This window comes from Mustela lutreola, chromosome 9 (genome assembly GCF_030435805.1).
Source record: "Mustela lutreola isolate mMusLut2 chromosome 9, mMusLut2.pri, whole genome shotgun sequence".
In the NCBI taxonomy this organism is placed as follows: Eukaryota; Metazoa; Chordata; class Mammalia; order Carnivora; family Mustelidae; genus Mustela; species Mustela lutreola.
Genome location: NC_081298.1, coordinates 13,332,197 through 13,344,982, shown reverse-complemented (window position 1 = coordinate 13,344,982; position 12,786 = coordinate 13,332,197). Strand labels below are relative to the sequence as shown.

The 12,786-nt window shown below is 46.3% G+C and overlaps 1 protein-coding gene across 5 annotated transcripts in view; it reads left to right on the top strand.

The window, feature by feature from the left end:
• EYA2 (EYA transcriptional coactivator and phosphatase 2) overlaps window positions 1-12,786 on the top strand; it is a 282,642-nt gene that overhangs the window by 220,200 nt on the left and 49,656 nt on the right. For all 5 annotated transcript variants that reach the window (XM_059132953.1, XM_059132949.1, XM_059132952.1 and 2 more), the window contains one exon: window positions 11,736-11,825. In XM_059132953.1, coding sequence (XP_058988936.1) covers window positions 11,736-11,825 — 90 coding nt within the window. The remainder of the gene's footprint in view (window positions 1-11,735; window positions 11,826-12,786) is intronic.

Here is a 12,786-nt window from a genome sequence, read left to right as displayed (position 1 = left end):
CCTGTCTGATACTGAAAGTGGGAACCAGATGTCATGAAGGAACCAGCCATGAAAGCACCTGGGGGAAGGAAATTCCAGCCACAGGGAACAGCAAGTGCAAAGGCCCTGAGGCCAGAGCGGGTTTGGCAAGTTGAGGGAGCAGAGAGCTGGGTTGGAGAGAAGTCGATGGTGGCCGCTAAGAGATGTTAGCTTTACTCAGAGGGCCAGGGGAAGTTAGTGGATTTTAAATGAGGAAAAACAGTTCTGATTTTTGTCTTAAAAAGAGTACTCTAGCCGCCTCATAGACCCCAGATCTGGGCGAGAAGGAAAGCAAACTATATATGTAGCCCAGCACACAGACACAGTTATTCTCTTCCTCCCACAAATCTCCTTCTCTTGGTGAGGGACTAAAGGCCCCGGGGAGGGGCACCTGGGTAGCTCAGTGGGTTAAAGCCTCTGCCTTCGGCTCAGGTCATGATCTCAGGGTCCTGATATCGAGCCCCACATCAGGCTCTCTGCTTAGCGGGGAGCCTGCTTCCCCCTCTCTCTCTGCCTACTTGCGATCTCTCTCTGTCAAATAAATAAATAAAATCTTAAAAAAAAATAAATAAAGGCCCCTGGGAAATAAGGTAAAGCACTAAGCATGGGGCTTAGCACTTAGCAGGCACTCAATAACCAGGAGAGCTGTAATAATGAGTCTGCTTATTTGGAGGAAGCGTGTCTTAATCCCTCACTTTTGAAGCAAGCAGGGAAATTGAAGTGTAAGGACAAAGTGAAAACTGAAGTCCTGTGGCAAACAGGGACATTTGGAAACTACAGCCACATGGGCTCTGCTCCCTCCCTCCCAGCGCCAGAGAGTGACCTGCCCTGAAACACATTGCAGTGACTTAGGGGCTGGGCCCAAGGACCCAGGGGGCATCCTACAGGACCAGCCAGAGAGTTCTTGGCTTTGTGCAGGACAGGAATCTAATACAGCCAGGAAGAAGAGAGCCCCGTTGACTGAATAGCGTGAGAGAAAAGAGTAGAGCGGACAGGGTGTCTGGGAGACTCCGAAAAGGAGAGGTGAGTCTCCCTGCCACTTGGGGTTAGGGGATTACACTGGACAAGGGTCCGGGATAGATGTTCCTTCAGGAATCCAGGGTAAGGTCCCATCCGGGTGAACAATGAGTGTTATTCCCTAAACCACCCAAGGCAGGGGTGTTGATGCTGATGTCAAATGCGGTTTGTTCGAAACTAATGTCTTCGAGCTCGGGATCCGGTTCTTACATGTTTTCAGGTGTTTGGGGGCCTAGGACGAAACTCTGAGAATGATTCACTCTCTTGCTTCCCCCTTGAGACGGGGACGTCACTTCTTTGGTTGACTCAGATGCAAGGTGAAATGTAGAACAGGAGTAAACAGGGCCTAGCAGAGAAGCAGCAGAGAGAGAGAGAGAGAGAGAGCGCCTTTCCGAACTGCTCCCCTATCTTGGTAGGGGACAGTCGACAGAGTGTACTTGGCCTCTGGATTTGAGTCACTACTTCGCCTCCGGATTTTCCTAAAGCAGATTTCAACTTAATCACCCCATCGAAAGCCCCTTTTTCATTTTTAAAAAAAATTTTAAAAGCCCCCTTTAAAGTAAATAACTTAAAATGCCCCATTTACTACGCTGAAATGAAAACCTAAATAATACAGCCCACCCACTCAAAACATTAAAAAAAAAGCATATAGTATCATGAATGTAACATAATGAAAAGAAATAAAAGAAAAAACATTTTTAATATCTATTTCAATATGTAAACACCCAGGCCTGACCACAATAGGAGACACAGTGAAGGAATGTGGTACGTGTACCTGCTTCTCTTTAAAAAGATTTGCATTTAAGAGAGGAAAAGCCAGAGCCATTCTGAAGGAGTGGAACTGGGTGTTTATGGAGTTTCTATCACATCAGCATGACTGGTTAAATCAGTGGCCATTGGGATTGAACTCAACCTCCAGCCCCTCTCCTCTCCCCCCAGAGGTCAGGGAGTGGAGCAGAAAGTTCAACCCTCTAATCCCTTGTTGGTTTCCCTGGCAACCAGCCCCCCATCTTTTTAAGATTTTATTTATTTATTTGACAGAAAAAGAGATTACAAGCCGGAGTAGCAGGGAAGGGAGAAGCAGGCAGGGAGCCCAATGCGGGGCTTGATCTCAAAACCCGGGGGTAATGACCTGAGCCAAAACCAGGAGCCACCCAAGCATCCCTTCAGGGATTTTGCACAAGGCATTTCATTAACATAAACTCACTGTGGTCCAAAGGGTCTTGATCTGAACAAGACACCCAGTTCACCTTCAGTGCTCTCATTACTTGGGAAATTCCAGGGTTTTAGGAGCTCTGTGCCAGGAAAGGGGACAAAAACCAAATATATATTTCGTATCACACACTCCCAAGTACTACTAATCACCCCACCCCAGCCAATTACTATGACCATGAAAACCACCAGTCCTTCTCCAGGAGCTGGGCCGCCTCTGCCGAGAACCACTGCCTTAAATCCTGGTACGGGAGACGATGTGCCCAGAAGAGCAGCATTTTGTCATTTCATCTTCGCCTGATGTGGAAGGCAGACTAGTGGCCCCTGAAAGATCTCCACGTCCAGTCCTCAGGACCTGGAACTGTTACCTTCTATGGTAGATGTGATCACGAGGGTCCTTGCAGAGGGAGGCAGGAGATCAGAGCTCAGAGCAGGAGACAGCAGGACAGAAGGAAGGCGTTGAAGCGGAGGCACTGGGCGGGCAGGTGGCCTCCAGCAGCTGAAAAAGGCAGCCCAGGGAGCTCACACCGCTGCTCATCTTCGTGCTTACCTCCCAGCTACAGTGACTGGAACTGATTTGCCATTTATGGCATGATAAAAAACTCGTTTCTCAACTATATGCATTTAAGTTAGAAAAAAGCAGGGAGGGTAGCTGAGTTAAAGGAAAATGTTAAGTTAGCCCAGTTGCCCTGCGGAGGACAAAACTTACAAAGGTGTAACGAGTATGGCCGTGGGTTGGAAGATACCAGGTTAAACGAGTGCGTGGGAATTTCCAAGAAGGGAAAGTTTTCTGATGGAAGATTCTGGCCCCTTCTGCTTTTTGCTTTATGGTACCCAAGCACCAGGGGAAGGTCATCACACATGCATTATCCTCCAGGATTCCTGGGAGGGACTCGTTGACTGTCTTCAGATGAGGAAACTGAGGCCCAGGAAGTATGAACATCTCATCCAAGGTCATGTCCTTGGGTTTGGGGGGGGTGGTTTGAACTCAGGTCCCACGAATTGCAAGGTTCATGCTCTCGGCGATTTTGGCTCCATGGAGCTGCTTGTCTGTGGCCACTTGCACGCACACGTTTGAAAATGGAGACAGTTTGGGGTCATCATTTGCCGGAAGCCAGTTGCCTCATTAGTGCTGTGTGAAAGACAGATTGATGCTCTCAGACCAAGATAATTACTGGATCTTGGTTTATATCACCTTGGGAAGGGGTTGTTAAGAGGTGCCATCAGAAGACAAGACATTCAGTCTTTCTAAAGTGCCACGTGGCAGAACTTGATTGTTGTTAAGATGTGGAGAAACATTTGAGCTTGACCACTGGACACTGGCAATGTTGGAAACACCCAGTTTTGCCCAGACATGGGGAGACAGCCAAGCAGAGTCAAGAATTTTAGATTATAAGTGACAAAAGCTCAACACACATTAGTTTAAGCCAAAAGGGAAAATGTATCTACTCCTATGACCAATATGTCCCAAAGGGGACTTCAGGAACAGTGGGATCCAGCCCCCACATAATTTTGTCTGAACCTATATGCCCTGTCAGGGAGGCTCTGCCAGTGTGGTGACAAAGATGGCTGCCGGCAACTTCCGGCAGAAGTTCTCCCAGCTCGCACCGGGGTTGAGAAGCTGCCACTTTCCCAGCAGTTACAGCTAACATCCTGGTGCCAATTCTCAGGGGCTTCCATTGGCCACATGACCGACCATCCGTCACAATGGCTCAGCCCAGGCCTGGGTTACAAAATCATCCTGGGAGGCCAATAATGGATATTATTTTTTGCTAAAAATTAATAACTGCTTATTTATAGACTTGAAAGTTCATTCCCAGAGAGATTAGGTCTCTGCACAATATCATGCCACTGCCCCTTTACCTCACTAGTCGGTGTTTCCCTCAAGACCACCCCCAGGCTCGATGAGCTGCTAGGAGGACCCACAGGACTCAGAAGAGCTATTATGTTCACAGTTAGAGTTTATTACAGTGAAAGGACACAGGTTAAAATCAACAAAGGGAAAAGGCACATGGAAGAAGATCCAGGAGAAAGTAGAGACCACCTTCCAGAATCCTCCCCCAGTGGAGCACAGACGTTCCAGAGACTTCCGCCGGCACTGATCTGACAACACATGCCTGGTGTGGCCAACCACTGGCGCTCATCTGAGCCCTGGTGTCCAGGATCTTACTGGGCTCTGTGCTGTAGGCACACAGCACCTCAGCGACCCAGACTCCAGCCCCCCAAAACAAAATCGGGCACTCTCCCTAATTCCATTGTTAGCAGACACCGTCTGATCAACCTGTACTGCATAGCCCAAGGACTCAGAGCTCATCCGGCCAAGGATCAGTCTTGAAGAGGACCCGCTTAGGAATGCAAAGGGTTCTAGCAACATGGGCCTGCCTAGTTAACCCTTTCCTGACAGACGACCTCCAAAGCTTCACAGCAGGGACCCCACAGGAAACCAACCAAATGGCTCAGCTCCTGTGGAGACTGCTGGATGCTGGGCCTGGTCCATCAGGATATCCCAGGGGCGACGTCACGCTTCTTTCCAGTCACACAGCTGAATCATGGAAGGTAGACACGTCCTCAGAGCAAAGACGCCCTGACAGGCATCATGGCATAACCAGAGGATTGTGGACTATGGTGTCAGATCAGACCTGAGTTCTAGTCCCAAAGCTGCCTCAGGAAGAGAGGCATTTTATACCATGACCCATCTCTGCCCCTCCCCCACCCTCCCTCTGTCTCAAACACACACAAACACACACTCCAACTAAAATAGAAGTTCACCATTACTGGGAATGGCATACTTGGGTATTTGTCATCTATTCTGGGCATTGGCAAACTTTTCCTATAGGGGTAATAAGGGGCACTTAGATGGCTCAGTAGGTTGAGCATCTGCCTTTGGGTCAGGTAGTGATCCCGGGGTCCTGGGATTGAGCCCTACATTATGCTCCCCACTCAGTGGAGAGCCTGCCTCTCTCTCTCCCTCTGCCCCTCTCCCTCACCCCATCCCCACTCATCATCTTGCCCTCTATCTCAGGTAGATAGATAGATAGATAGATAATAAATATTTTAGACTTAGGCTAGGCTCTGTAGCAACTATCAGCTCTGCCACTGTAGCACAAAAGCAGCCATAAACATTAAGTGGACAAATGGGCATCACTGTGTTGCAATAAAACTTTATTTACAGAAACAGACCGTGGACCACAGATTCTCTTATATTTCTTCCATTCTTTTTTTTTTTTTTCCTTTGGTAATGCTGGCCATTAAAGTAAACTTTCAGTAACGATTATAACCAGCACTTTGAAAAAGCCGTTTGATTCTTACAACAACCCTGTGTGGTAAGTAAAACCCCATTTTACAGAAGACAGACTGAGGCGTGCTGAAGTTAAGTAATGGTACAAGGTCATCTAACTGGTAAGAGGTGGAATTGGCCTTGGACACAAGCAGTCTGGCTGAGAGCCCACTCTCTTAGTCTCTACTCCAGAGCATTCAAAAAGTAGTTGTTAACATTATCACTTAACCAGCCCCGAAATAACCTTAAGGCCTTGAGTCACCTGAAGTTTCAGGATCAGATTAGGACGAACCCTCCTTTTGTTCAAAGGGTTGTTGTGATGTTGAATAAATAGTGTGCGGATCTCACTTCTTTGAATGAAACATGCATTAAAACCATCTACAACCAAAGCACTACATGCTTAAAAACAGAAAACAGGGTTAGCTCAGAGAAGAGATTTCTATAGTGGACAGGTAGAGTTACTCATTTAAATGACTGGTTAAAAACTTGGACTCCTTTTGAAATGAAAATGTTGCCTTCTAATAGATAGAGGAATGGGAAGTAGACGTCCAAGAATATGGCTTGAAATGGGGATCTTGTACATTTGGGCATGATGGAGACTTGGTATTAAACAGCCACTGTTGTCTTAATTAACCCGAATAACATTTGTGTTCAGAGATAGAAACCTCCAAGAATCGTAGGCTGTTTTCTTCATTCGAGTTTGTTTGACGTCAGATTAATTTCCTTTTAGGAAAGATTTTCGTTTTCACGCTCTTACTGTATCCCGTCCATCTAGGAGACACAACCGTGCGTGCATCACAAGACAACTGAGTTACCGATCCACAGGGCAGATCTTAGAGCAGCCCAGGTGAAGAAAGTTCCTGCCATCCTCCTCTTGTTAGAGAACTTCACCAGGAAGGCGTAATAATTAGATCCCAGAGCTGCGTCCAGGTCCACAGCTCCCAACCTGAGGCAAGGTGTCAAGGCTTTGGAGCCTCCACATCTGCCTCCTGAATGAACGCTCGCACAGCACAGCTCGCCACGTCACTCTCTGTGCCCCGTAGAACACGTAGAAAAAATCTCAAGTGCCTTTGATTTGTCCCCTCTCTGAGAGAACCACCCCAAACTGTCAAGTCAAACAAAGATGACGTTCCGTCCACCCAACACCACCTGCCCCCAGCACGGTCCTTTGATGGACAAGTTACAAATGGAAGCCTATTTGGGGAGGAAATATCCCTTTTTTCAGTTCTCCCTTCTGGTTTAAATTGATCATTTGTTAAAAACAATCTGGGTGTGCTGTTGCTTATTTAGGAAATGAACCTAAACAAGCTGATGATTTTTTAATCCAAAGAGTATGTCATGATTAAGAGGTAGGTGGTTTTCGTACAGTACCATCTGATTTGGGGTGTTCGGGTGTTTTGGGTTACAGACACAGGTTCTTGGTGTAAGGGTTCGAGGATGTGGCCTGGGGGATTTTGACAATGACCAGTGCTGGTGGAGTGTCTGCTGCATAAACCTCACCATGACCTCGGGTATGAGAGGGGTCAGAGTGAGTTTGAATGGGTCATTGGCCTGTTTGTAGCTGAAGAACGTGGCGTGAAGGTTTCCCTGTGTGAGGGTTTATTTGACAGGGTGATGTGCTAGATCAGAAAGAGAATCCCCCTCCAACTTGCACAGAGCGACTTTAGCCAACAGACCAAGGCAGTGTGTTTGTGGAGTAAATTAGGAACAGATTGGGCAGGTAGCAAGAGACAAAACCAGGGGCTTTCTGTTGCCCTCACTGTGGATGTGTTTCATGTCAATTACTGCAGAGTCCCCCCCACACACACACCTTTTGTTTCTCAGTCTTTGCAATCCTGGAAAAACATTTTCTACTTGGATAAAGTGGTCTGGCTCAGGGTCACACTTTGTATTACTTAATTCCTGGGACAGTTGGGCTCTTCCAGACTTTTCTGCCTCTTACAGCTAGTTTATATCAAATTCCTTAAAAAGAGGTCCCACCTACAGAATTCAGAACAATCCCCAGCCAGCATGAAGGCAGATCTTAGGAAAACCTGAAACAATGAGAATTCTCCAGGAGTAGATGGGCATTCTAAAGGTTCCCCTCAGAAACATCTGGGTGTTTTTAACATTTTGTTTGAAATTTTTTTTAAGATTTTATTTTTAAGTCATCTCTGCACCCAACAGGAGCTCAGATATACAACCCTGAGATCAAGAGTCTCACATTCCACCAACTGAGACAAGTGCCTCAAAATTTTGTTTTAATTTTGATTATATGATAAGTATGTGAATCCCTTCTCTTTCAAAACAATTTAGAATATTCTAGCTCGTGCTAAAGTTTACGTTCATCTTTACCCCGAATTCCTGTCCCCTCCACTGTGCCTTCCAGAAGTAGTTACTGTTCTGACCCTGGGTATAACCTTCCAGAAATTTATAAATATAAAGTGACTATGGAAAATAGGTAGTAGCATTGTGTGTGTTTCTAGTAAATGCCAGTAACATGCAGTACATAACTTTCAGAAAACTGTTAATTTCACTTGGTATTATTTTTTGACATGTCCCTATTAATATGTGGAGATGTGGTTCATTTCTTTCAATTAAATTTTGTTTTCCACCGAACGAATATACTACATTTTATTTCTCTAGTAACCTTTGGCCAGACAGCTAAATTGTTCAATCTTTGGTATTTACAAATAATTCTGTAATGAAGGACTTTTTACATGTCCCCTGTTCCTCTGCATGGGTTTTTCTCTAGGGAATTACTCAGTATGTTCCCTTTTATTTTTAATTTTGCTTTTTTAATCTAGGAAATCCATGCATAGAGTTTAAAACTCATATAGATCTACAAAGGAAAGTGTTAGAGGAAACAGCAGTCCCTAGTGGACCCCACACATACCGTTTCTTTCTGCCCACAGGCAACAACTTCCAACCCTTGCTGATTCTTTTGGTACTTATCTCCAAATTTCTAAGTAACCTGCTTATGTTATTACTTCTTGATTTTTCAATTCCATCTTAGGCATGCTCCCTGACTTCCCAAATTAGAAGATGAGAATTTAGCTCTCTTTCCTCACCCTGGCCCCCATCACACATATGCAGACTTCCTCCCCACATCCTGCTGCTATCAATAAGATGTCATTTCAGCTGTATCAATATTGAACATTTGCCTTCTTCTAGCTACACAAAATACTTTTCACAGACAGCCCATCCCATACGCAATAATTGCTTTTCCTGGTTGATGCGCTGGCCTGGGAGCAGACATTTTTCTATATAAATTCTTTCAGCGGATGAGTGTAGACGGCAGCTTCTCTCTCGTCCAGCGCACGAAGCCTGCTCACCCGTGGTTGGGTGCGCGACTTCAGAACGTACAATCGCGCAGGGGTGAAATGGTTCAGGGGTGAGTCATGTGTGGAAACACCCCCCCCCAAAACCATTTCCTGGGTCACACACCAATTCCCTGCTTGACCCAAAACGTTTGCTTTCCTCGTTTTTTCTTCATTTCTCGCTGAGTACCCTGCTGCCTTCCAGCCAGGACCCAGAGTGCTAAGCTTTGGCTTCTGGGGCCCTCATGAGGTGTTTCACCGAATTTCTGTGTTCCTGGGCTTGATTCTTCACAGTTGTGTGTGTGAGCTAAGATCACCAGCTGCATTTCCCCCCCTTTTTTTTCAGGGTCAAGAAGGGTTTATGTCGTTAATTATTTATTTTTTATTAGAAGTGAGACAGCCTCCTGGTGAAAAATTCAAGCAGGAAAAGATGTATACAAGGTCCCCTTCATGCCTCCTGCCACCACAGCCTTTCCAAGGCCTCTGCACAAGCAGGGCTGCTCTGGGGCTCCATAACCTGAGTTCACATCCCAGCACCCACTAGCTGCGGGGCCTTGAGCAAGTTACCTAATCGTTTTGGGCCTCAGTTTTATCATCTGTAAAATGGGAAAATAGTAATGCGCAACTCATAAGTCTTTGTGGGGCCTAATTGAGTTAATTTGTACAGTGGCACAGAGAAAGCACTTAAAAGATATTAACCTGGACTATTACCAAGTGTTGTATATCCTTTTAGACCAGTGGTTCTTACCTTGGCCACACATTGAAATTAGGAGGGTGGAGAGATTTCCAAATGTCTGATGCCTGGACTCCATCCTCAGAAATTCTGATTTTATTGGCCCAGGAGAGGGCCTGAGCATCAGGATTTTTTATGTGCTCCCAGTCATTGCAGTGTACAGCCAGAACTGAGAGCCATCGTGCTGAGTATTTTTCACATGTATCAGTTAGGATAGGTGAGATAACAAGCATCTCCAAGACATCATCCACTTCTCTTTTATGGTATATGCCCGTCCTGGTTTGTTGCAGCTCTGACCCACATCATCTTGTCTCTGGAACATTTAGTCTTGTGAAGTAGGAGGAGAGAACATGACCAACCATACACTGGCTTTTATTGGGGTTTTGTTTGTTTGTTTGTTTTATTTTTTCAGGGTTCCAAGATTCATTGTTTTTGCACCATGCCCAGTACTCCATCCAATACATGCCCTCCTTAATACCCACCACCAGGCTCACCAACCCCCCCACTCTCCCCTCCAGAATGCTCAGTTTGTTTCTCAGAGTCCACAGTGTCTCATGGTTCTTCTCCCCTCTCTGATTTCCCCCAATTCACTTTTACTTTCCTTCTCCTAATGTCCTCCGTGTTAGTCCTTATGCTCCACAAGTAAGTGAAGCCATATGATCATTGACTCTCTCTGCCTGACTTATTTCACTCAGCATAAATCTCCTCCAGTCCTGTCCATGTTGCTACAAAAGTTGGGAACCCATCCTTTCTGATGGCGGCGTACTATTCCATTGTACCTATGGACCATATCTTCTTTATTCATTCATCTGTTGAAGGGCATCTTGGCTCTTTCCACAGTTTGGCAATTGTGGCCATTGTTGCTATGAACATTGGGGTACAGATGGACCTTTTTTTCACCACATCTGAATCTTTGGGCTAAATACCCAGTACCATGCACTTGATTTTAAAGCTTCAGACCAGAAATGAAACACAACTTCTGCTCACATATCATTACCCACACAAGTCACACAGTCACATCTGAGTCAAACAGGGAGGGTATATTTCAGGGGTTGCCAGACTTTTCCTACAAAGGGCCAGATAATAAATATTTTAGGCTTTGCAGGACACCTGGTCTCTGTGGCTCCTGCTCTCCTCTGCCTTTAAAGCTCCAAACTTGCCATAGACAATACACTGTTGAAGAATGGAAAAAGTCAGGGGCGCCTGGGTAGCTCAGTTGGTTGAGTATCCAACTCTTGATTTCCGCTCAGGTCATGACCTCAGGGTCATGGGGTCAAGCCCTGCATCGGGCTCCATGCTGGGTGTGGAGCCTGCCAAAGATTCTTTCTCCCTCTTCCCCTCCCCACACTTGCACACACATGCACTCTCTTTCTCTCAAAAAAAATTTGTTTAATGTGGAAATTCATTCCTAGCTTATGAGCCATATGCCAACAAGCAGCAAACCAGATTGGAGCCATGGGTGTCGTGTGTGGGTCACCCTCCTACAGGGAGAAGCTCTCCAGGAAGAGACCCCAAATATGGGTGAAGAGTCCCGCAGTCTATCACAGCCTGTGTATAGGGGAGAGGGAGAGAGAAGGGACCCTTTTACTGCACAGTTTTTCCTTCATATCTTGGTGATAGTTTTACATCAGGAACTCCCACATGACTTTGCTTTTTTAATGGCGGCCTAGATTTCCGGGGTAAGGATGGGCCATCATGGGGTTTTGTTTGTGCGCTTGTTTTTATAATTAATCCTCCTGCGAGGTCACCATGATAGTGCACATATCGGGAGGAGTCTGACGACATCCACAGAGACCATAGTAAAGAGACAACCAACATACATGTCGGCTCTCGCGGTGGGTTTTAGACAGTCTGCGCTGCTTCCCTGCAGTCTCCTAGGCCTCCCTGGAAGGGGAAAGGCTTGGGGCGGGGGGGCCTCCTTTCTTGCTGCCATTCCTGGATCTGACAACGCTGAGCACAGTCGCAGTTGCGGGGACATTTGGGGGAGAGGGCTAGTAGAAACTAGGGGCGCCTAGAAGGGAAATCTCGGAAGCCGTCAGGCATCGTCACCCTGACCGCACATGGAGACACAGCTGAGACCACGTGGAAGCCCATCAGGAATGACCCTGACTGCCTATCAGCAGGGGGATGGGAGAGAGAGGCGCCGCCGGCAGGTGACTCTGTCCTTTCTTTCTACCAGGACACCACGACGTCAGTGCGCATCGGCCTGATGATGGAAGAAATGATCTTCAACCTTGCAGATACGCATCTGTTCTTCAACGACCTGGAGGTTTGGCACCCCCCGCCCCCCCGTCCCGCATCATAGTCCCCATGCTTAACGACCTGCGGCGGGTTCAGGGGAAGAGATGCGGCCTTCTCTCTTTTCTGCTTTTCCTTTTTCCTTTAGAGGCTAGAAACTTTTGCTGACAACCCCCAAGAAGGCACAACGCTGTGGCCAGCGACAGTTTATTGAAAACACACTTGGCCAGCTGATCGCCACAGCTGCCCCATGCGGCCAGTGGGCTTCTCGCCACTCTGGCGGCGATGACCACTGGCGGTTTCGCTAATCCAATTAAGGCCATGCGGTCGCTTCCTCCTGAAACTTACTATTTAATAAGTTTATTGAGGCAAATTAGTACAGATCCTCCTGGGTCAGTAATAATTAGCAGTGGGCCAGGATGGAAGCTTTTAAAAACAATTTACATTCCCCTGAAAACACGTTTTACAGAGAGAGAGAGCAAGCAGAGGGACTGGTGCTTATTTAGTGTCTGCTTCTGTGCCCGAAGCAAGTAGCAAAAGAGATAGGAAAGGGGAAGGAGGTAGCATCAGAAATGAATTTAACTCCTTTGTTTATATCCAGCCTGTGGCAGAAAGATTTGAGAAGGATTTCAAATGGAAAACATATTTAAAATTGAATTATAAAAGCAAAGCAAAGGAATAGAAAGCTAAGTTAATTAATAAGGGTAAAGCACTGTACCAAAAAATCTAGCTGAGGCCAACTCCTGCAGTGAAGTTCAGAGTTAATCTCTCTGAGCTCCCTAGTAGCCAGAGCAAGGAGGGAAATACAATGCATGACTTACCTCTGATGAAAGAGCAAGCAGCTTTCTACAAGGTGAGAAGGGGTTTGGTGTGGCTTTGTTGTTGTTGTTGTTTTGGCTGATAAGAGGATTAACTGAGGGATCAAATGGCTTTGCAAATTGTATTTGTGTTTTTGGTTTACCAGATTGAAAAATGAAGGTAACTTAAAATTA